Genomic DNA, 25,862 nt, shown 5'->3' on the forward strand with positions numbered 1-25,862 from the left:
CTCGTCGGTGCTGCTATCGTACTCGGGGGGCCATCGGGCACGGTGTAGTCGTAGAATGCGGCGGGCAGGTTGGTCTTGATCAGGGGTCGGCAACCAAAATAACAAGAAGAGCCATTTCTTTCCAATTCGGTACAAAATTCAGTATTTCAAGAGCCGCAATGCATCTATGTACAACGTACATATCGTCAAGAAGCAGCCCCTAAAGAGCCGCATGCGGCTCCGGAGCCGTAGGTTGCCGACCCCTGGTCTTGATGAACACGAGCTTCTCCACAATCGTGGGCGCCAGTGAGTTCCTTAGCTTGGAATGGATGAAGCCCATCGTTGAGAAGTGCGGTTCTGAAATTAGAACCAATTAAACCGGATTTCTCCCAATCTCAGATGATCGGGTTTAATATAAAAAGACAATTAAACCCGATTCTAAAAAACCCGACTGTGCCACCCTTGTTGGAAGCGAACGCCGGGCGTTATGTAAAGGAACGTCGAGAGCGAGGCGGGTGGAGAGGGGGCTAGGGGACAAAGTCGCTTACACGAGGCTCATCCCCGAGAAATCGTGCAAAAAAACATCTGCTCGAGGCGCATCGTGTCGAGCGAACGAGCCCCCCCCCCCGTTCCTTTGCGCAATGTTAGCCGATGGGGGGCGCAATAGTGGCCGATGGGGGGTGGAGATGGGGGGTGGAGGTGGTGGGGGTTGCATTGCCAGCGAGGGGCGCGCACGTTCGGGGTGGGTGGAATGGTGGGGGCATCGTGGTGGTGGTGGGTGGGGGGCTTGGGTATAGAGGAGGGGGACGTGCTCGAGCACAGGAGGGGACCGTGGTTGGGTCGGTGGATTGATGGTTGGGTTGGATGGGCTGGTGGTGGTGGGTGTTGGACACGGACGCCGCGTCGCTTTTAACACTTTCGCTGCGCGGAGTGAGGCGGATAGCGAGAGGGGAGCTGCAGAGAGAGAGAGACACACACGGACAATCAATACACAGTGAGACACACTACACATACATACAGCCAGACATGCACACTCACACACACGCATAGATAAACATACACGCAGACACACACACCGACCGACGTACGCACATGAGCCGGAGATGTGAACGCGGCCGGGCTGCGTGCGCTCCGGTCCAGCTTGTGACGCCCGGCGGAGCGCGGCGGCTCAGCGTGGGGACTCTGCCACCGCTGCTGGTGACGATGTCGCCTCTGATGCTGCTGCTGCTGGTGGTGCTGGCGGAAAGCAATGCTGTCAGCGCAGCCACAGCAGCCGGTGCTGCTATCTGGCGACAAGGGGAACTCACCCCCCATTCATCGTCAGAAGCGGCGGTCGTGCCATCAGCGGCACCAATTCTCCGTCGGGATCTGCCGGACTCTAAGCCAGGGGCTCCCAAGCGCCCGCGGCGCGTGAGAGCGTTGCCTCGGCTGCCTCTCGGAGTGCCCTCCGTGCGGGAGACCGGGGGCGTCGTGAGCAGCAGCTCGTTCGTGCTGGCCGGAGACGGCTCCCACAATCAGGCGATAGTCCACTGGACGGGCGACAACAGCAGCGTGAGTGGCCTTTTTTGCCCATGTGCGCCAGTAGTGAGGCATGCGTGTGTGTACCGGGCGTGTGCGCAGGGCTTTAAAACATTTTTATCAATGAATGTTGCTCGGTTCTTTGTCGCATGTCTAGTCATCTGGAATTGAATACCTCTTTTGCTGCGCACATCAGCGTTGCTATCGTCCTGTCGGAATATGAAGTCTTCAATTCACCCAAGCCTCTGAATTGCCCTTTTTGAAGTTTAATTTGTGCGCGTTATAAATGTAATCATGAATGAATGTACGATAGACTGCAGTCGGTACGTGATTAGTAGCCACAGGCAAAGTGAAACTGTACGTGGTGTGTTGGGAGCAGAAATATTTTTCCTCGTTGCCGACTTGGCTGAAATAAAACCCTGACCGTGTTTCATCTGCTTATTCGAATACATATATAGGTAGTTAGCTCTCGCTCTGCCCGTGTGTAAGGGCTGTACTGAACATTCAGTTTATATAAGGAATAGAAAAGATCATGACTTGAGTGATTCATGTAAATTACGGTATACAGTAATGATGTTTCATCAGGGCCAGAAAGTTGAAATTTGGTCTACTCTTCGACAAAAAATAGGAAAATCACAGGAAATGTTCCTGGCAGTGAAGGAACAACTCGAAACTCAGGTGGTGGACTGGTTGGAAATTCATCAAAACTGCCTTAAAATGTTTCCCGATGACCTGAAAATGCAGACAGTTGGCATTCATATTGCCTGAAGATACGGAAAGTCTGAGTTGCCCCTTAACTGCCTGAAGATTTCAGAATTTTAAACATTCGAAAGTCAACATTTTAGGTTTCTGAGTCTCCCAAAATTGCGGCAGAGGTTTATTGGTTTCACTCAGGGCAATGGTCAGCCGTCACGTTCTAAATTGCATTAGTCTCATGTTAAGAATTTGCAAATATATGTATACCAAAACCAGAAGGTTGGCGAAGGCTAATTAGTGGAGAAGTTTAGTCTACAAATTGTATTTCAGTTCAAACTTTAGCAAGGGCCGACTTAGCCCATCATCAGCATAGTTTCATTTAGCCTGGTCTGTACGAGTCAATAACCGCATCCGCTACACCACATCCAGTATATCTCTCACTATGACTTTGGCTAATAGTCACTTTAGTATACCAAAAACCTGGAAACTATTCAGTGAGAAATTGAGCCCTGGCCATCATCATTTTCATCATTATCTTCTTCTTCACATATCCTAATGGGGCGGGTTAAATAAGCGCAGACAGGTGAATGGCTCCATCCTCTATTCACGGGAAACAACGTTAAGGATTTACACATTTTGGGAACTTGACATATCCTCCACTGACTGGGGATCTTGAAGATGAGTACTGCTCAACAATGCTTATTGGTGGAAAGGGTGAGGGACGTTTTTTTATTTACATGACAGCAATGGGAGCAATAGCCACTGAAGTGGAAACTCGTGAGGAGTTGTGCCAGCAGCGTTTGCCCATCATGGGAAAATGTTCAGATATGCGCTTTAAATGTAGACTTATAATAAGCGTATTGTTAAGAATGATACGGAACCACATTTCCAAAGAATTCGTTTTGCATATTCGCCTGCCACCAAGGAATTAAATAATTTTGCTTATAGAATTAGAGGAAAGAAACGAATCATATTCATTCTCTTTATTTTAACTCATGTGGTATTGGTCACGGGAAACCACGATAATGTCATGAATACATGCATTTTCAGCAAAAGCAGCCACCCTGCTTGATTAATGAAGGCCACTTTGAATTTATAGAGCATTATTAATCGCCTGCCTGGGTAAATCCATGCTTTTTCATTGTTATTTAAGAAAAACATTTTTAAACGTTTAGAAATAACGATCAACCTTAATTCTCATAATAGCAACGCTGAACAAAGTTATAAACAATTAAATTTCATTTCCTTACCTGTAGCGTATGTTGGTGATAAATGGTTTAATTAAAACTGTTTTTTCTCAATATGTTATAAATAATCATGTGATCTTTATGATCCTGCTGTATGGCTTATTTAACATCTGTGCAGAATTTATCTCGACCGGATTTAGGATTTTAAAAGTAATCACCCAGCGCTATATTACATTTCTGTGTATGAAAATAAAACCATTTGAAACCAATTACAACAATGGCATTTTTATGAAGATATTGCCAAAAATATGGGTTTCATATTTCTACGTGTTTTTCTACAATTTCAAGAATGTAAACAATTATAGCAATCTGTACTGAATTCCACCTGCAACAGCATCTGTAAGGCGCTTGCCTATAGCATCGAAACCGTTTGGAGGAGGCTTATTTAAGTAGTCAATCATCGGCTGTGATAAATCTACTGCTGGATGGAGGTTCCCCAAGCCATTGCAATATCCTATGATCCTGCGCCGTAATATTTAATTTGGTGCCTACACATGAGCTGATTTATTGGCTCCATCTCCTCAATGGATGGACTCTCGGGTGGTTATTTAGCTAGTAATCGTTTATTTAAAAACAACATTCATGACTAATCTTAAAAATTGTCTATGACATGCAATAGTGTCTAAACATTTCGCATGGGGGGGGGGGGCTCTTCCCCTTCTCCCCCCCACCCTGCCCCTGATGAGCTTCTGGCTGGAAGTATAGAGACGTGATATATTTAGATTTATATATTTTAAAGTACCTGCATTTAAAGATGGACCACTGATGGTTACAGACGTAAATGGTGAACACTGTAATCTCACAAATTTACAAGCAAGACACGTAAATAATGACCTAATTACTGACTGGAGGTTGCCTGTATAGGCTGTAAATCCTGAGCGGCCTTTGCTACAAGACACTTGTGTGTATTTTACTCTGCATTGTGCAATCTAATCCCAATCCTCAATTATCGTTCATCTTGTGTTCTTTAGCAGTAAACAAAATAATTACACCAATTTGGCACTGGATGAATAGCATTGCATTTTGCATATCAAATATTCTGGCAAGCAAATGTACTGGGTTAATAATCAATTTTATATAATTTATGGTGGTCAGGTAATGGTAGCCTTGAAAGATAAACATTAACTAGGTCTGTGTTAAAATTTGTTCCAGTCACAGTAAATGCCTTTGAAAGCACACAATGGAACTTTAAGGATTATTGCTTCCCATTTGTTTAATGCAATAAACAACACACATGTTTTGGCTTCCTTACAAATACTTACATTTAAGCAATGTTAACCACTGTTTAACGTTTCTATAGATTAATAATCATCGGCCATGGTCAATCCACTGCTGGTGAAGGCCTCCCCAAGCTGCCACCATATCTAACTATGCTGCAATGTAATTTAGCAATGAATATATTTCTTAAATAATATGGTATGTGTAGATATCTCTCTTTATATATATGTAGTACGTTGATAATTAATGTACTATATATATAAAAGACAAATTAGCAAAATTATTTCGTGGAATTGTATTATTAAGATGGTTAACAGACTGCATATTGTTTACGGACAGAATTAACTGAATAAAGTTAAGAAAAAAAAGTTTTTTTTATTCGTTTCCGTCTGGCATTTGTATTTAGAATAGGAAGCTATGCACAGGAAAGAGCTGTTTGCAACATCAGCTGTACAGTAACAGGATTTTATTATAGGTAAACTGTGGCACTATTCAATCACGGCAGCTGTGGCAAATGACTAATTTGGGCAGCTTCTTAATACTCTTTTTATGTTTTACAGTTGCACATGGCACATGCGAATGCTTTTGTTAAGTAACATCATTTAATAATATATTGGCAGGGATACAGTGGTAGATTTATGTATTATTATCATAACTGCATGACCCACATGTGACTGATTGAAATCCATGCAGCTGTTAAAAAATGGCTTTGTGAGAGCCAATCATCAAAAAATGTGTCATTTAACTACCACTGATGTGAAGATGGGATATTTCCATGGTGTAATGGTTAGCAAATTTTACTTGCAATTCATAGGTCTACAGTTTATTTCATTCTCTGAGCACGGCAATTGAAATAATGGGCAAGTTTTTTTTTATGCCGTGCCTCTGTTCAGTTTAAATGGGTACAACACAGTAGATCGGCATCTGACCAGCATGGAAGAGCAAGCCAAATGCCCCCTTAGAGGGGTTCTCTAGAGCTCACTATAGTGGAGGCCCAGCCGCTGGCAGTGGCATTTGAAAGAAATTGCACGGCTGAGCCTTTACATTTTACATGTGCAAAAAATGTTTGATGGAATGCAAATTCTTTCGAAACAGGAGTAAATATCATGACCGAATCCATCACACTCACATAACTTCATACCAACGGCTAAGGCTCAAACTAACTTTGTGATTTATTCATCAATCGGCAGCACCAGGTTTTGCAGATAACATTTCTTGCCGTCAAGAGTTCACTATCGTGTAGGTTGTTACGGTTGTGCTACATAACTCTCTGATAAGATTGTCGAGTTGTACCGTATGTTGTTTACCGTGATGTTTGTCATGTCGCTCAGAAACTGTAACCCATCAGAGAGTTCACTATTTGTGGCTTTGATGAAGTACATTGACTCTACAATTCAATTCTGCCAAGCTGAATTATGTGCACTTTTTCCCATGCAGGTCATCTTGATCCTGACTAAATTTGTCGACAGCAATGTGGACAGTGTCACCGACAGCTCTTTGTGGCGGTGAGTAAGACCTGGAATCCCAGATGGCAGGTGACACGACAGATACGCAGAGCGGACCAATGATAATTATTATTATTAGTCCTTTTGCATTTGACGGCACTGACAGCTAACAACGTTACAATTTTGCCATTTCATGATTTTAAAAAGGTTTTTGATGGAAGGACGTAAAAATGTCACTCTAAAGAACATTAGTGATACCAAGTTAATTGTATATAAGAGAATAAGAAAATGTCATTCATATATGTTGACTCTTTTTTAGACTCAATTCTCCACAGTCCTTTGATGGGTGAACACAATGCATAACTATCGTTGACTGTGGGGCTACGTGGTTGGCAGCAGAGGGCAGTGCAGCATAATCCAATGTTGTACTGTACTTATATGCTCCCGTATCGACGTTCCCTACTTTCACCAACTCAGCACTCACCCACATATTGAAGTATTGTCAAGTAGCCACCACGACCTGCGGGGCAGGGAAATGCCCTCATGCAGCAGTGGAGTAACACGATGGCTGTATGTGTGCACACTGTATTTGGAAGAACATTTATGAACGTGAACAGTTGTGCTGTGCTTTTGATCTTCCTTCGGAAGACTCGTCAGGTAATATCCAGTCACACCAATACATTTACTTTTCCCTTCTTTGTTCGCCAATGTAGTTTTCTTGGTATAGTATAAAACTGAGGTGAAGTATTTTATTGCAGGCTTTCACAATTTAACTGTGACTTGTATACTCACGATAATAAACCATTTATTATTTAATTTTTAAGGGCCTCGACGAGTAAAAAAAACAAATAAACAACAGTAAATCATTCATGTGTTTCGTTGTGTTTCATATTATTCACTGTCAAAAAATTGTGCACTTTTACAAACATGCAGCAAAAAAGGTTTTGGTAGCCATAGCTGGAGAATGCATTTGGTAAACCTGACTGTGTCCATGGCTTGTGATTTAGTACCTAGAGCTTAAAGTAAAGCTGGCAAACAATACAGTGCTGTGTAATGAAGAAACAATATGAATGTGAAAAGTGATAAAAAAAAAATACTTCTGCAACTCCACTGACCAATGAGCTTCTCTTACACGGTTATGCCCAAAGCCACGTGATAAGTTGCATCGAAGTCAATCAGTGAACGCCTTGTTAACTGGTTCTGCTGCAGTACGCATTGTGTGAACGCATTATGAAATGCAAATTTCATTTCATTGCAATGCAACATGAAAGCGTTTAATTGTTTTTTAAGAAAATAAAATCACACTTCCAGTCCACTTCCAGTCTTCGGTCAAATACGAGTATAGGATTTATAAATGTAACAAAATGACCATCGTGGCTACAGGTGACGTGGCTGGGAGTTATTTTGGCACTTGATTTATAGATCCACGCCGAAGACAGTGGGTGGCTCGTGGCATCCGTTTGGGGAAGGTGAGACTACGCTACATCTGGTTTTTCAGTCTCAGGTGACACGGGCAGGTGGATTAATTGCTAATTGCATTACAATGACAGTGAAATCATCAGTGCTTTTGCCACCAGATGGGCCTATGCAGTCCATGCAGTTTCTCTGAAGAATCGGGCTGCTGGATGCTCAGCACTGATGCATCATTGCGTGTTGCTTTTCCATTCCAATGACCGTGTGTCAATGAATTCACGTGACCACATGAACTGAGACTGGGAAATCCAATGTGGTATGTGGTTCCCTATAACTGGAGTCACAAAACCAACATTGACTGACAAAAGGGGTTAGATATGTGATCTGAATATGCAAACAAAATTAAGGTTTAATGTATCACGTTCGGATACTCATGTGACACTTTTTGTAACCAACACCACGGTTATGGTCGTCTTTTTACATTCGGTAAACATATAGAACACATGCATGTCCAATATGCATTGTCACGTGATGAAGTAGTCTGATTGGCCATAAGGTAGTAAGGGCTTATAAAACATACCTCTTTTGCTGGCTCTGTAGCAGAAAAAGGCTGCGAGCAGGCCTGATCACAGTTGTCCATCCGTGACTTTTTAATGAGGTTTTTGGCAATGCCAGTAAGTATCCCTGGTAAACCTCCAGACAAGTGACTTATTCACATGTATCAAGCTGGCATGGTGGGCTTCTGGGGGGAACGGAGGGGGAGGAGTGGATTATAAATGAAATAAAACATGTTAACTGGAGCCATGCCTGTTTTAAGCAGGGGCTATTGAACAATGGAGAAACGCTAAAGAAGTGGCATCAGGGAAGACCTTTTAGAGCCACATCCGCGCGAAGCACAAAGTGCTCACAGAGCTTCGCAGGCTTTTGTGAATAGCAGAGAACGGCGGGTGTTGTTTTGAGTGATTAATGGAGAAGGGGTGGGGGGGAAGGTGGGGGGAGGGGAGGGGCTGGGATGCAGGAGTTGCTCGTGGTGTTCTGGGCTTGGGCAATCGCCAGCCGGTTAGCCCGACGAGAGCTCCATGGGCAGGGAATCGCCCGGCCTGATCTAACGACCCAAGCCACTTCATTACTGTCAGGGCCACTGAAGAGGCCTTTGTGGCAACATGACGGTGCAAATTGAGATGTCTGCGATGCTTTCTGCGATTCTCAAAGTGCTGTGATCTCAGGGAATATTTTTCCACCAAGTCGAATATTATTTTGCGGAGTAGAAAGAGAAAAAGAATAATATCGTACGATCATTTGGAATTTCAATGAAATAGAAATTCATCATTTTGATGTGTTTTCACATTTGTTACTCGACTGCTCGTGCAATGCATATGTTTAATGAGTGTATGTCGGTCATATGTTTGCGTTATCAATGCAGCATTCATAATCTCTTGCTCTCATTCTTTTCATCTTAAGATGTGCTTTACAAAGTTTGGGAATGGAAATGAATATATGAAATTGTATGACATCATCAGATGAAGGCCACCCAAGTAATCACCATCCCTCACAGATTTGCAATGTAAAAAACAACGATCCCCCATATAACCGTAACAGACTGTTGGGGCAAGTGCTGTTAATGAGCACCTATGAAGGCTGGCATGGCACACGAGGGGTTGGGTGGTCAAAACCACGCCCGGCCGCCTTTATCTCCCTATTGGCGATGTTTACACATCGCACCAGGTACTCATTTGAGGCTGAGTCGACCCAGGGGAGGCCCAATCCACCTAGCACCAGCACATGAGGTAAATTCATAGATCCACATCCTCGGTGGACATTAGTCGGCTACGTTCCAATCACAAATGCTGTAAGGGTGGTGTCAGACATTTAACCATCACCATCCTCTACGCAGGAGAAGATCGTGGTTAGCAGCAGACAAGATGAAGCAGAAACCGTGCCTGGCGTTACAAGAAAACTGGACACTATCAGCAAATAACGCTAATAAGAATACAGCACCATTGGAACCTCATTTGCCAGTAAAAAATATAATTGTTTTTTTACCCTTCTATCTGGCAACAAAACTGACACCTTTTTTTTACAAGGAGTCATGTTTGCATAGACCACAATACCTGCAGCCATGATGCAAACAAAAAACATAACTCTGATAATATATGCACTGTCCTTGAAGTTGATTGGTCCACACCCAAGACAGCTTTCCTTAGAGCCTAGTCTCACATGGGTTGGACCAGATGACGCCAAAAGGCGCACAACTCAAAGACAATGCACCATCAGAGTATGAGAGCTCAGGGTAAGCATTTATTCCATTGGAACCTCATTTGCCAGTAAAAAATATGATAATTGGTTTTTTACCCTTCTATCTGGCAACAAAACTGAAACTTGTTTGCATTATGGCTGCAGGTATTGTGGTCTATGCAAACATGACTCCTTGTAAAAAAGGTGTCAGTTTTGTTGCCAGATAGAAGGGTAAAAAACCAATTATCAAGAATACAGCAGTTCGTGATTTGATACATTTATTTGTTGCTTGACATGCAGGTGCGCATTAACCCAGGGGATTTAGCAGCTACAGCCTCGGGTTTTGAGGAGCCCTTAAACATATGTAGTGGGTCCAACCGAGTCGCAGACGTTGTTCCTTTTAGAGGCAACACATTTATTTGTTACACGTAATACAAAGGGGTAACTGCCCCTTTACAAGATACAGCCTAGGGTGGTGAGCACCCAGCTAACTACACTATACAGAGGAGTTACAACTACGAAGGGTCGGACCCTCTCACTCAGGTCCGCCGCGACCACGTGTTTGCCTCGTACGCCGTAGAGCTTCCAGCTTGTAGACGTTGAGCTTCCAGCTTGTAGAATGCAGCGACCCCGACTCTCTCAGGGACCCACCTTATATCCTCTCATGGGTCGGGGCCGCTCCGCCCTTGGCCCCGCCCCCTCCTGGAGCCTTCCAGCTCCCTCTCGACAGCTCTCCTCGGACACGTGATCCCCCCCTAGCCCCCCACCTGGGGGCCTCTATGTGGACACTCCAGATCACGTGTCTACGGGGTCAACCAGAGTGCCATGGCCCGGGGCAACCCTGCCCCTGGGCTGACACTCTCCCACTCCCCCTTGTGGGAGCCCGCACTACACGCTATTCGTGGTGCCCGCGCTATTCCAGCGCCCACCAAGCCCCGCTAGGACTGGTACCACACCCGCCCACGGGGTGTATGCGATGACGGTGCATCGCACGCCGTGGCCCCCTCAGGCCGACACCATACAGTGACATCCCCGATGTCACTACACATGTATACACTGCCCTATCATAGTTGAAACGCAATGCTGTCTGTAGCAACTATGATGAATCCTATACTGTAGTGTAATTGGGTAATTAAAGCCATGACATCACCATGTGTATTACCGTACTACCATTTTTTTTACTTTGATTTAGATTAAAAATTTGAACATCACATTATAAACCTAGAACTGGAACAACTATGGTAAACAGCAATGGAGTGTTTGGCTTTGGGCATGGTTGGTTGTACATCAACAAAGGGAATCCATTAAATATACTGCACAATGAAAGAGTAGGCCCCAACACTATCACTGCTCTAGGCTGCCATCAAACATAACACTGCCCTAGACATACGGACTTTAAAATGCTAACGAGAGTGCCATTTGTATTTATTCTACTTTAAATACATAATGTATATGATGAACAGACTATTCAAAAGGTATGTCTGGCAAAGACATTCGTCATTATTATGGTACTGTATACATAACAAATGTAACGTATTTTATGGAAATGGAAAAATAACATTGAATGGGTTTAAAATAGGGCTGCCCTGTCTAATCAGTTTGGAGTTATTTGTATGTATTCTAAAATATATTTTCATAACCAACTGGGTGACATTGCACTAGAATAAGTGGCTTGCCAGTTAAAATCTTCTCACAGTTTCTATGCACATGTCCATAGGCTTCAAACACCAGCAACAAACAGCACAACTTAAGATGTAATAGATTGGAGTTAATGTGATCCTTGAATTGATCAAGGTTATATAAGAACTTTGGAAAATGGGTGATATAAGGAAATTCCAAGTTCAGCGCTGTGAGGGAAGAAGCAGACGGGTGCCATGTTGGCGAGATGTTAACTGCCTTGCCTGGTATACGGGAGATTGTGGGTTCAATCCCGACCCTGACGCCTGTACATTTGGAATTTGCATGTTCTCCCCGTGGTCATGTGGATTTTTCTCCGGGTCCTCCGGTTTTCCCCTCCACATTTAGAATCAACATGTATTTAGAGTATTTTGTTTCTATACATTTCGACATGATAAGCCACTTCGTTGAGCTATCATTTGTGGCCAGGTCCATTCTTACCTGGTAAAATAAAAAATAAAAAACCTATAGTTTTTAAAGAAAAAGTTCCGAGTTCAAATCATAGTTGGGGGGTGGCAGGGGGGCGGTTGACACAGCCTTTCCTTTCTCTAGGGTCAATAAAATGAGTTCCACTTTGTGGTTAAGTCAGCCGTGGTTGTCATATGACAATACTGGCCCCTGCGATAGGAACGTGGATTTTCCACAAATTGCTGAGTGCCATAATCAGGGGACGGGTGGCTATCCCATGCGTGTAATTGAGTGGGAATCCGTTATTGTTTTCCATGTAAATTAGAAATAAACTGACCCCATTTGGGAAGTAAAGCTGCAGAATTAATTTAAACGTATATGTACCTACGATATTAGCATTTAATGTCCTGATCGTGATGCTTAACTTTTCTGTAGTTCCTGTCACATTTGCCTGAGTGTCTGTCATTGTGTATTATTATTTTATGAATGCACAGTGTTCATGTTAATGGAGTCCGGTGAGTTGTTATTTTCTGCTGTTTATTTATAAGGCCATTATAAAAGCTCACCATGCAAAACAATTATGCCAAACTGTAATCTATTGGCCCTTACCTCTGCCAAGACAGATGGCTTCTAATAGCCTGATCAGGTATGAAGACTGTTTAGTGTTTAGTGCTGCCCACATATCATGGTGAAATTTTTGAGTGCAGCGTATAAGAATAAAATCATGGTAGATTTAAATTAATTCTATCGGATTTGAATATTCAAAGTGAAATCTGTGAATACTGTATCGTTTGAAATTCATAAATGTTTCAAGCAGAATTCCTCGTGGTTATTCTTCTTAGATATGTACAAGGTCGTGCAGCCTCTTGCATTCAATCATGTGCAACAAAAGAATCATTATTCTTTAGGAATCACCATGAATCTTCAAACATTGTCATGTGCGTGGAGTGTTATTTATTTGTTGCTGTTTATATTTACTCATTCAAACACCCCTGTATGTGTAGAGCTATGTATGAACGTGTGTGTGTTCATGCATCGATTTTTTTTTTGCTCTTAAATTCAACTTATGGACCACTCCACACAAATCCCACTACAATCTTTTTACATCAAAAATGCCAAAATATATTACAAAATGTAAATGTTGTGATGCTAACTGGCAATAGGTGGAGTGGTGTTGCAGCAGCAATCCCATTGAATTATGAACCTAGCGACCTGAGTATAATTCCCGGTCATGGTTAACATCAGTGACGAGTGATTTTGAATAGATCTGGCCCTCCCCCCCTTCATCAACCTGGGCTGACTAATGTGGAGAAGTATTTGCAACCAACTCTTATGGCTGGCACGGCATGGGGAGGCCTTCATCCTGCACCGGATTGACAAATAGCAGTACACTATGATTACTACTACTACGCAACAGATAACAACATATTAATACATAGTACAAAATTGACTGCTGCGAAAATGAGATGGCTAATCTTAAAGTACGTAATTAGCACCTTAAAATGTGCTGTTTTAAGAACGTGTATTGTATTAAACGTGTACATTTTGAAGTATTGCCCAGAATAGCCACACACTTTTTGTGTTTCAGGTGATACTTGATCCTGACTGTTAACATATTTCTTGATGAACGAGGACTATATAAACATTGCTACCTTAATTTGCAACAGCTACTTGACACATTGGTTCAAGATGTAAGACCATTTTGTAAGGTGAGCCTTGGTGGAAAATATATGGCATTGGCACTCTTAGAATCACTCCTTTGTGAAATATCATTAATGCGCTCAGCAATGGATGTCTCCTGCCTGCTCTGATCCATTACGGCTGTTGCGATATGTAGAGGCATTAGACGCCAACTGTGAAAATATGCCATTCCGTATATAGATTTACATGATCGTTCAGCTCTGGATTAAAAAAAAATAGTTTGTATATTTGAGGCACCTTGACACGAATTCTCAATCACTGCACGGCTTTGGTGTGCAAATTACATACTTTAAATTTATCATGTTCTGCTTCCTTTGGCTGCTGTTAAAAAGCAGAATTGCTGACATACGTGTCAAGTATGAAGTATGGGATGACGTATTCGTCATAGTGGTCGTTGAAATCTAAGTGCCGGCGGGGACAGCATTTGTTGAGTTAATCTGGTAAAAGCTCTGCATTCACCCTTCAAGCGTGATGCTATAAATGACATTGACATTCAGACCTTATAAGCCTATTATTGTATTAAGGTCTGCATACAGTATACCCCACATTAAACTCTGGTGATGGAAGTGGAACAAAAATGGAGAGCACAACTCTGGATTTTTGTGAATGACAGAAATGGTGGAAAGGATTTGAACTGCATAACACTTGCTTTAACAGGATTACTTTAGACATTTTAACTAAATTGGGGGAAAAAATTGTAATCCCAATAAAATAGAAAGCTAATCGGGCAAAATGTGACCCACGTTTTTTTCTTCTGAAACTCTTGGGTTTTGTGAATACCAATGCTGAAATATTTATTTGGTATCTCTGCCAACGTGGCAGCATTCCATGTGGACAGAGCATCAATTCCAGCCATTGCCAGGAAGCCCGGGCATGTTGACAGAGTACTCGCATGCATTCCTAATTGTCATCATTTTCAAATGCTTTTCTTAGTCGTGGAATATAATGACAAGCATGCACGCACCTGTGTCTACCATCATGCCCCGGTGCTCCATTATTCCTGTGTGGAATAAAGCCAAATTCAAAGTGATTATATGTTACAGGGAGAACTACAAAGAAAGGGATATTGCCTTTTCTCAAAGGACTTATTCAATAATTTTGAGCACCGTAATAAAAAACCAACATGAAATTTAACAATTTTTTTTGAACAGTTCGAAAAACATATTTTATTTTCATACCTCCAAAGGCGATTTTTTCAAATGCTTAATTAAAATATGTTGTGCAATTCCTATCGAAGTATATCAACGATAGATAAATGCTGAAATATAGCTATGTCCATAATAAAAATGCCTCTGCTCATCACCATACTCGCACACTTGCTTTCACTTATACTCACATTTAAAATCCAAATGGCTACACATGGAGGAATATTGAATATGCCAAATTATATGCAAATGGTTCTGTTATATTTCTTGTAATAAAACAAGAGACCAATGCTGAAAAAGCAAGGCAGATGGTGTTTTGCATATGTAGACTAACTTCAGTCACATGCACTGGCACCTAAAGTTACCCACATGGTGCATAAAACCCCGAGCGATATAAAACGTTGTCTCAATAGGGCGCTTATGATAGTACAGTAATGTAAAATGTTGATTCGTTCGTATGCTGAGAATTTGAATTAAATGCCCTCACTGTATTGTTAAACAAATGTGCCTCTGCCGAACTGTTGAATGTCATCGTTGGTAAAAAAGGAAAATAATATTCTAATGGTTACAGATGTCACAACTGAGCAGAAAACCACTGCCCATTATGAAAAAGGTGAAAGCTCCTGTACAAGATGAAATATCTGTGGATATCATCAATGAAGGAGAACTAGCCTGCCCAAATAATACTATTGAAGCTATTTCCTAAATATGTACACAGCAATGAAATATTGTACTTCAATCATGGAATGATGCCTCAGTCATTATCGTATTTAATAAGGGAGTCTAAATTGATTATAATAATTACAGACCCATTAGCCGATCATAATGTATATAAATTGTTTGTGAAGAGCACATGGAACTGAATAATGCCCACTTTGGAGCTCAACCTACCATATAAGAAAACTGGATTTCGATTTTAAAAAATGCCTACCATTAACAATATACAAACTATAAATCAAATTCCCAAAAATTACATAAATATAAATACCATCATGCCTGGCTTTTGTAGCCTATGAAATGGCATTTGAGTTTGTGGAAATTGATGCAGTCATCCAAGCTTTTGAAGACCAAGGCTGGGATTTAAAAAAATATATAGAAACTATTAAAACCACTCATACAATGAGATTGCATGAAGCAAATAAGGACAAGTCAGAAAAGTGTCACAGACGGAGATGTGATTTCACAAATGCTATTCACAGAAACACAAGGTATGTTCCAGAAATTGGATTGGGGAAGTAAAGGCATAAATAAAATATAGAAAGTCTGAGCCATATCAGATTTGATGACAATGTAGTACTCTTAAAAACATTGTTTTATTTGACCAGGTAAGGCCCACTCAGCTGCATAGATATTTTGTGGCTTTTTAAGTGGAAATGTATAGCAGCTAAATACTCTAAACGCGTGTTTCTAAATGTGGAGGGAAAGACCCGGAGGACCCGTGGAAAAATCCACACAACCACGGGGAGAGAGAACATGCAAACTCCAAATATACAGGCGTCAGGGTCGGGATCGAACCCACAACCTCCTGTATACTAGGTGAGGTATGTAACATCTCGCAAGCAATTGAAAATAATGACAGGAAATTACTGAAAATATTAACATAGAAGGTTGAAAAGTTGGGCTTCATAGAAATATGAAAACAAACAGAAGTCAGCTTTATCAAAATGTGTCAAACTAAATAATTGTTGAGGACAAAATTATAAAACACAGAGTATGTAGCTGGAACCTTTATTGAAGGCTGATCGGGGTCAAAACGATTGCATAAATAGTTGACTGAGAGCAGGATAGAGTTTATTTATGTTGGTAAATAAATATACCAAATATGATCCTTGGCACATAACACCCTGTAGTCTAGACATATTCTTGACTTAAAGCTTTCGTGACTGCAGGAATTAATATTCTTTGGGTATTTTCGGTAAAGCCACGTAGATATAAAAAAAAATATCACGACGTTTTGATCGCAACACAGCAATCGTCATCAGGTGAAAAAAAAATCCTGCTATATTTTTCACCTGATGACGATTGCGTGTATTGCAATAGAAACGTGATATATTTATCATAATTTTTCTATCTACGTGGCTTTACCGAAAGACCCAAAGAATAGACATTGTATTTAGTACAGGTGTTCTTTGCAGACATGCTCTTTCAATGATATGTCACTTGGGCTATATAAAGATCTTCATTCATTCGTATATATATGAAAGGAAAAGGTTAATCTTCGTGAAGTCTATTTTAATACTGAGACAAAAATAAATGAATCTAAAAATGCTGTTCTACTCTTTAAATGACGACTGAAGCAGTTTGGGCCACACACAAACCGAATTCATGAAGCAATTTGAAATGCGGAAAGAATAGAGGGTGACTGCTCGGGAGACCGGCTAAATGTATTGGGTTGACCTTAAGGACAAGGCTTTTGTCTGGTGGGTAGATCTCGTTCTCAGAAAATTCATAGCACCTCTAAAGCATATTTCTGATGAACCACGAGGGGCTACCTTCTGGTCTTAAGGATGAATTGTGTGCCTCAGTCAGCCCCTTTGATCTGATTTGTTTCTGCATTCAAGCTCTTCTTTTATGCCTAATGCTAAAAAAAAATACCAATAACGGTGGCGTGGTAAACGCGGCACTTGCATGTTGAGCGCTGAAGATTCGTAGACTGTGGGATATGTCCCGTGGTGTCCGATGGACCTGATCAGTTGATGGTTTGTCAGGTCAGTCAATGAAGCTCATTTGTAGGTGTAGTTTCTTGAAAAAGTTGAAAATGAGATGCCAAATAATTAATCATTGATGTAAGTACATTTTTTCCCTGCCATTTCACAGCACAAGGTTACCGCAAATAAGCTGTGTTTCACAGACAGACACAGTTGCTCTGGTAATGTTGCTATGTTTTTATCCAATTACATAATTTGTGGGTAACTTTCAAATCTGGCAGATTTGGACTGTGACACTGGCGCAAATGATCGTCGCAGGACGTTTGAAGCAGACGGCATATACATATTTTTGTTAACACGCGCACGCAGCATTGACCAAGGTAGCTACAAGCCTTGAACCGTGAGCCTCTGCAACGACCGGAAAGCACGCTGCCCTTGGCCACATTGCGACCCTCGCTCTGCGTTCGATGACGCATTATTTTTGGAGTCAAGGTTATGTTGCAGCACCCAACAATGAGCCAAGCAGGATGTAGTCTGCTAACAATCAAGACCCTATTTTTTGTTGTTTGAGTTGTACATGTTTGTGGAAATTAGATTTAAATATTGACTTTCTTCAAATGTGTTAAGAATAACTTACACTTGTTTAGCGCCTTTCATTTCTATTTGGAGAGTGTTGTTGCCGGGGTTTATTGATTGGCTAACACAATAAACCTCGTGGAAATCGACTGCATCGAGTCACCAAGTTCCTATTACAAACTTGATTTTAAGCTTTCGTGACTGCAGGAATTACTCTTGTATTTCTAAGTTTGATAGGTTTGTTTTCTACCTGATGACGATTGCTTGTGTTGCAATCGAAACGTCGTATTATATTATTTCATTTATTTTCTTTCCACGTGACTTTACCGAATGAACCAAAGAGTAATTCCTATTACAAGTTAATTCAAATAATGAAAAATAAGGATGACGCCGGGATGCAATGGTTAGTACACTAGACTTGTGATACAGAGATCACTCACTGGCAGTTGAAACGATGAGCAATGAGTGTGGCAGCCCTGAGTTGAATACCCGGCCAAGTCTAACATCAGTGGCGAGTGATGTCTGAAGTCTGAACCAGTCCTGAACACCCCCCCCCAAACAATATGCACTTGCACCAACCAGAATGGAGAAGTATGGTCAACATACCCCATAGGGAAACCTTCATCCACCAGTGTATTGACGAAGCGCTGTCGTTACTAACACTGTATTTGCTGTGTTTGTATGTTAAACTTCCTTTGCACCGTATGTAGCCAACTGTGCTAATCGGAGGTGCGTAACGCAGCATGCAAAGAACCACTGCTGTGGTAATAGGGTTAATGATATAACAATTTAAGTCAAATTGGCGTAAAACTTTTTTTTATTTTACCAGGTAAGGTCCACTGAGCTATATAGATATTTTTCAGAGGCGACCTGGCCACAAATTATTGCTCAACGAAGTGGCTTATCACGTGGACATTTACAGCAGCCAAATACTCTAAGCGCACATTTCTCTAAATGTGGAGGGAAAAACCCGGAGGACCCAGAGGAAAATCCACAAACACGGGGATAACACTCCAAATATACAGGTGTCAGGGTCGGGATCGAACACGACGACCTTCTGTATAGCAGGCGAGGTAGTTAACATATCACCACCATAGCGCTATACAGCTGCGTGTCTGATGAGTGCTGCTATCCAGCGCTGAAATTGGCAAAATCTCCTGATGTGAGCGACTCAGTGGGGAAGCATCGCCCGCGAGAAACAATGCTTCATTCATCTGGCGGTCGTCATAGAGAACACTAAATACATTTGGCGAAGGAAGCGGTCATCGATCATTTCGATTCACTTCGTAATAACATACACAGTGCGGGTGTATGCTGGGATATTTTTGAGTACAGTGTACGCTTTTCATCGCTATGAATGAGTTTAAATTGTTAATTGTGGTCATTGTGGTCGCATTATGCAGTTCAGTGTGTCTATGAAGACACAACAACAGCTGTTCTGTTGCACTGTTTAACAAGCCCAATGGAAAACCCTTGTGTAATTATGAGCATGTATGCTGCAGGAAGGGTAGCTTATCCCCCCCTGCTTCTGTTGATTTTTAGGCTTCTCCTTGATCACTATGCGGTTCACTGGATGTGATTGTGGGGTCAGCTTCTGGGTTGAGCATGATTCCGGCATCCCTGGGGGGGGGGGCTTTTCCGGAACGGCTACTGACTGACCGGGGGGACCCCCGCGTCCCCACTTCAACATCCGGCCATACAACTACATCGACAATGTGAACCGGGTGCCTGTTTCGTCAAATGCATTCGCCCGTGTCCGCAAGGAAAGGGTGGGACACGAATTAGCGGTTGAAAGGAAAGCGTGCGCCATATTAACCATGGCGCACAGTACACTCCATGGGCTTGAGTAGAACATTCAGAATGTCCTACATCTATCTGAAACCCCATGGTTATTCACTGCCTAGCAACCTGACACGATCTCAGCAACATATTTGCCTTGGGATTAGGTGTGCTGCGGATAAAATGCCTTCATTAATATTATATCTTTTCCCCCAGCCCTTTGTTAATCCACGAGTCATAGGAGTCCTTCCCCGTGTTGTGTCAGTCATGGGAATTGTTTGATCATATTTTACAACGCTGCTCAGTGCGGGCTGGTGAAGAAGGGTGGCTGGGGCAGGATCCGGTTTAGATTTTGCTCGCCACTGATGCGAGCCGTGGCCGGGTATTGAACGCAGGCCATCAGGTGCACACCGAAGCGTGCAAACCACTGCGCCACTATGCAACCCAAATGCTATAAACAGAATACCATATATGATATATGGATGTGCATTTGTGAGCGTGAGCGTGTGTGGCAGCTGTCGAGTCGAGAGAGAAAAAACACGTATGTGTGTATGAATAAAGGCAAAAGTGGACATTTTGACTGCTGATTCTTTTCATGGAATCTAGAGGATATGCATTTTCTGAAGAAAGCCAGGTGGCCAAAATATAACTATTTTTGAAATGTGAGAAAAAATGTATAATATTTTATTAAAAAGTGTATTCATGTTAAAAAAAAACACTTTTCGCTTGCATATGCACAATATTTTGTGCATTTGTGTAGAATGTATGTAGCGTATTATATACACATTTTTTGATTGTGCAAAAAAACTGCCCTGAAGTGTATCAAACAGTACATGAGTACATTATTTCTATCTCTTAAAAAAATATTCTGTAAAGTGCTCCAATTTTTTTATCTTCATAATAAATGCTGGAATTTTCTGGATCCCCAAGTCTTGAGAACACTTAATAGCGACTGTTTTTTAAAAATAATAATAGCAACTTAATCTATTAATATGTTATTCAAAGTTATATTTTAATGTCTTACACTACTTTACATACAGCTCTGTAATTTATAGATCTATACACTAAACAAATTTAGCTGAAGTTAAAACTGTCCGCTATTTAAGTTTGTATCATATTGCTCCCTCATTCCAATTATACGGACACGTGTGTAGTGTTTTCTGGTGGTGTCTTGCGCTGTAGTAATTGTTTTTATTTATTGCAAACATTTACATATTTATCATGTGCACATTGTGCTGCTGAGGGAAATATATTCCCAAAGGCAGCAGCTGTGGTGCATTTATTTTAAAAACTCCCCCGTATTGGTTCCAAACGGTCAGAGATGACTCGCACCCGCCGTGGCTTGCAACTTATTATGACATTGGCTTAACCAGAGGGCTAACATTGATTTGCTCATCCATGGGTGGAAAATCCATGACTTATTGTTACCATCAAACAACTAGTTAAAGAATGATGCATAGATTTTCGTAGTTGTGCTGTATAGCTCTCCGATGTGTTTTTTTTGTGTTGTACCACGTGGTTGTTTGGCACAATGCCCCACATTTTACTCCACGTGGGAATTCAGTTCCTGACGAAACTCCCGACATAAGTAAGTGAATCGTTGGACATCGTGCAGATCAGCATACGGTACAACTCAAACACACATTGGAATGGTATAACTAATTCAAGAGCTGCTACATTGAAATATAGTGTTAAAAAAATTGCATCAACCAGCTCTTCAGAAAATAACGTATTTTTATTGCATTTTTTCTTCAGGGCTCAAAATATGTTTGCACCACCCGGGACAACGCATCCATTATACCTCTCTTTATGGCTGTGGCAACTAGTCACATGGCCATCTCCCGGTCATCTCCAGTTTAGCAGTGTGACCCAGAATATATTTAATGTGAAATTAAGCTCTGCCCTTCTCTAAAAGGGAACCTACCACAGCGTAATAGTTAGCACACTGGATTTGCAATCCAGACATCACTGGTTCGATCTCCCATAGTGTCAGTTGAAATATGTGAGTTTATTCAATCCCCCCCCCCCCCACCTCTGTCCACCCATCAGTATAAATGGGTACAATCGGCAGGTCAAGTGTGGTGGGGTAAAGTGTGGGTTACTCCCACATCTTCTGGTACGTGTGGCCAGCATGGGAGAGTAGCCCAAAATACTCTCGAGGGGGGCCAGCAGTGGCGTGAGCAAAAGATTGGAGGGTTACCTTTAACCTTTTATATTTAAACACAGAAAAAAAAATGACGTATCAACCAGCCCTTCTGAAAATGTTGTTCGTTACATTTTGAGCTCTATCTCCAGAGACTTAATAGTTTCAGCTCGGTATGTTCGGGTTTGGTGACTCAGAAAAATATACCTGTGCCCGGTCCACCACATCCACGATACCTCTCACGATGGCCGTGGCTATTGGTCACGTACCACCTACTCCGGTCTACCAGCGACCCGGAAAAATAGCGAGAAACGAAGCCCTATCCTCGCCTAAAATAGATTGGGTCTGCTGACATTTTCTTTCACGTCACACACCTGCTCGGCCATTCTGCACGGTCAGACATTGGAAAACCAAAATCGTGTCCGAGGGCCGGATGATTTTTGAGGACGTTCACGCGTGGGGGGTGGAGGGACATCCCTCACCGCGTCCGTTCACAACGGAGCCCCTGCAAGGGGGTTGACTCTTGATTACATTAGACAGCTGTGAGTGGTCTTCGCCCGTCCATGCGGCCTCGGCAATGAGCCACGTAATGGAGGCTGGAGTGCCCAGTGGGTGGGGGATGACAATCCGCCAGTGTGGATCAACGCGTTTCGGCGCTTCGAGCAAAAGGCGGGCGGGGGTCATGGCGCATTTGAGCTCAATAGGGATTCGCTCAATGTAAAGTCCTTGAATGCGTTGTGTGGTTTAAGCAGCAGAGTTCTCTCGTCTCGGGCATTAGTGGTTGCCAGGGATTTTTTTGATGTCCATTGCCCTCAATTCTGTTGAAATGTGTAAAAAATAAAACAGACGAATGAATGCTATATATAACTTTCTTAGTATTATGTGGAAGATATTACGTATTATTTATGCATTATTAAGCATGGATGTATGCGTTCATTCATGATAATAATTTTTGGCAGTCAACTATTTTGTGTTTATTATTCGTCTGTGTTTTTTGTAAATTCACGTATTGCCATGTGATATGATGAGTCGGGGTCTAACGATACATACATTCATCAATTGCTATCTATTAATTTCGAACGAATTGTATATAAGTCAAAATGCATTGCATTGCATTGAAGTGTGAGCAGGAATCAATTCGTTTATACAGTACTTGTATATGTTGTATGTGATGAATCCACATGACCCCTTCAGCAAATAACGGTCAGCAACTTTCACCACAAATGTAAAAAATAAAAAATATCCTTGAATTGAATGTTTACCCTGATTAACATGCAGCCCTACAGCGTGTGGGGAAAGGGGGGAGGGGTGCCTAAGGGGTCTTATTGAAGGTTCAGCACCCCTTTAAATTCTTATAGTTTCAAGTTTGTTTCACATTGATTGTGTCGTGCACCCCTGAGGTTGCATATGCTCCTGCCTTAATCAAGGTCGCACACTTCAGGGTTGTTAGCGTTTAATCGTTGTTATAAGAAGCTTCGGGGCATTGACGTGGCCTCGCAGTAGCCCGTTCAATGCTTGTTGCAGAGGTAACGGTTCGTATACCGGCGGCCACCCTGATTAATACTTTTGGTGTTATAACCGATATAATACGTTTAACATGAAGGCTTTCGGGGTAAATATCCAGATCGCATAAATACGCGATCGCGTAAACACGCTATCTTACCCAAAAAAAAATCTGTATTATGGACGATATAATACACTCTGTCTGCTTCGCAGTGGATGGAACAGATCCAATGATGTCATTCACAAGAGTAGGCAATGGTGTGCCAGTATCAAGGTCCAAATGGAAATTGCAATGCTGAGTTTTTGATTATACATAGCAATCGTCACCCGTTATGTGCATAATAATACCCCAGATCATTCTTTCAAATGAAACTCCTGGTCTCCTGAGTTCTGACATGGTTAAACAAATACACTTGAAACTCACACTTGAAGCTGAGTGGTTATGGCTGTATAAATGTGTGGTTTGTTGGTCTAGGATTGACTCTGTGCCAATCTCTGCAGGTCTACGAACTATGGAGCATCTTACACGAAGCTCACAGACAAACTCGACCCCAAGGCCATCCTGGTGGCCCTCTACGTCTGCCCCAGCAATAAAAAGAAGGTTGGTCGATGCCATCAGTTAATAGTATACAGCCCCATTGGAACCTCATTTGCCAGTAAAAATATGATAATTGGTTTTTTACCCTTCTATCTGGCAACAAAACTGACACCTTTTTTACAAGGAGTCATGTTTGCATAGACCACAATACCTGCAGTCATAATGCAAACCAAAAACATAACTCCGATAATGTATGCACTGTCCTTGAAGTTGATTGGTCCACACCCGAGACAGCTTTCCTTAGAGCCTAGTCTCACATGGCTTGGACCAGATGACGCCAAAAGGCACATTATCAGAGTTATGTTTTTTGTTTGCATTATGACTGCAGGTATTGTGGTCTATGTAAATATGACTCCTTGTAAAAAAAGGTGTCAGTTTTGTTGCCAGATAGAAGGGTAAAAAAACAATTATCATTATACAGCCCTTTGTCTGTTCACTGCTGGTCGAATGCCTCCTCATCCCCATGTGGGCCATCGGGGTGTTTGTTGGACCATACCTCACCATGTCGGGCAGTGCATGTTGGTGGAGGGAACTCCCAGGACTGGTTAGGGAATCGCTCGCCGCTAAGGTTAGCTGTGGCTGGGAATTGAACTCGGGCTGATGGGTTCATAGCGCAGCGCGCTAGGCACTGCGTCACTGCTCCCCATTGCTGTGAATAATAACGGAACTTATTTCTCAAGTCTTGAAGCGGGACGTGTTTACTGCATATAGAGAGAGATATCCCATGCTTCATTGCAATGTGAGATAGAGTTTCACTTATGTGCCTGCTCATTTTGTATTCTATATTAAACATAGGGCTGCAGGTTCATAGCACAGTGCACCAACCACTCCATCACTGCTCCACCCTACCTTCAATTAGACCGTCCTTATTTAAAGAACAGAGTTGTTTTGCTTATGAATTGCAGCCTAAATGACAATGTGTTAGTTATGGGTGAGTACTGCCCGTTGTGTTTTGAGACTGCAGCTGTGCACATCTCAATGTGTCATTACCACGAGTCAGTTGGTAATTATGTTATAAGTAGGTAGATTTTGTACATTTGATGTATTTTTGAATAATGTAAAGGGGAAAAAAACGTTATTTTTTTGAGTAGTTAATAATCTCCTTTCTGCGATATGGCTGACACACATTGTTTACCGAAATGTGTTTGCCCTCTGAATGTCGGGCTGTGTTGAGGCAAGCAGGGATATTTTTGTTACTGCATAGTGCTGCTTATACTTCACGTTTTTTTGAATATTGGAGCTAAACGGGATTTTAAAGATACACTAAGATGATTCGAAATAATTTTAAGAAATGTGTAATGATGTAATTTCTCTGTTTACAATGTGTGTTTTGGACAAAATTAAAATACGATTTTCTGACAGCAAATCACTGAGTCCTCATTTAGTAACCCTATTGGGCATGTTTGACCAATTTCTGACAAACAGGCTCATATATGTTCCTGAATTGCATCGTAAATTGTTGTAATGTGAAGGGTATCTGACCTGCTCCTCCAAACAACCTGGTTTCATGATTCCAAGTCAATACTTAAAACAAAGCATCAGTCTTTTCTGTGAAAAAAAAATATGGATTTCTACAGTGTAGCTCTTATTGAGGTAGGCTTTATTTTTGTTACCAATTTTGTCTTGTTAAGGTCCTTACTCGGACTGTGCGCAGTAGGCATTTGTGTTGAATTACAGCAATTCCGGTGTTTGCTGTCTGCTGCCCTGAGAGAGACGCAACGCAGCCTTGAGAGAGGTAGCAGAGGTTGATGGAGTGCAATGACGATGACGTATGCAATGCAACGGGGTCAGCTCTCCATTCCAAAGATAAATAACCAAGTCGATTGTTACCTGGTGGATTTTAATGATCAATATCATCTACTGTAAATATATGCTCACATTGGTGAAATAAAACAAAAAAATACCAATGCAATGATATCATCAAATTGGTTTG

General features: G+C 41.8%; 1 protein-coding gene across 2 annotated transcripts in view; it reads left to right on the forward strand.

Moving 5' to 3' along the window:
• The first annotated feature begins 776 nt into the window (after nucleotides 1-776).
• Nucleotides 777-25,862, forward strand: part of LOC144935105 (VPS10 domain-containing receptor SorCS2-like) — an 80,224-nt gene continuing 55,138 nt past the window's right edge. For both annotated transcript variants that reach the window (XM_078861507.1, XM_078861508.1), the window contains exons 1-3: nucleotides 777-1,530; nucleotides 6,096-6,163; nucleotides 23,833-23,932. In XM_078861507.1, the coding sequence (XP_078717633.1) occupies nucleotides 1,072-1,530; nucleotides 6,096-6,163; nucleotides 23,833-23,932 (627 nt within the window). In that variant the 5' untranslated portion in view covers nucleotides 777-1,071. The remainder of the gene's footprint in view (nucleotides 1,531-6,095; nucleotides 6,164-23,832; nucleotides 23,933-25,862) is intronic.

Source organism: Lampetra fluviatilis, chromosome 12 (assembly GCF_964198595.1).
Source record: "Lampetra fluviatilis chromosome 12, kcLamFluv1.1, whole genome shotgun sequence".
Taxonomy (NCBI): Eukaryota; Metazoa; Chordata; class Hyperoartia; order Petromyzontiformes; family Petromyzontidae; genus Lampetra; species Lampetra fluviatilis.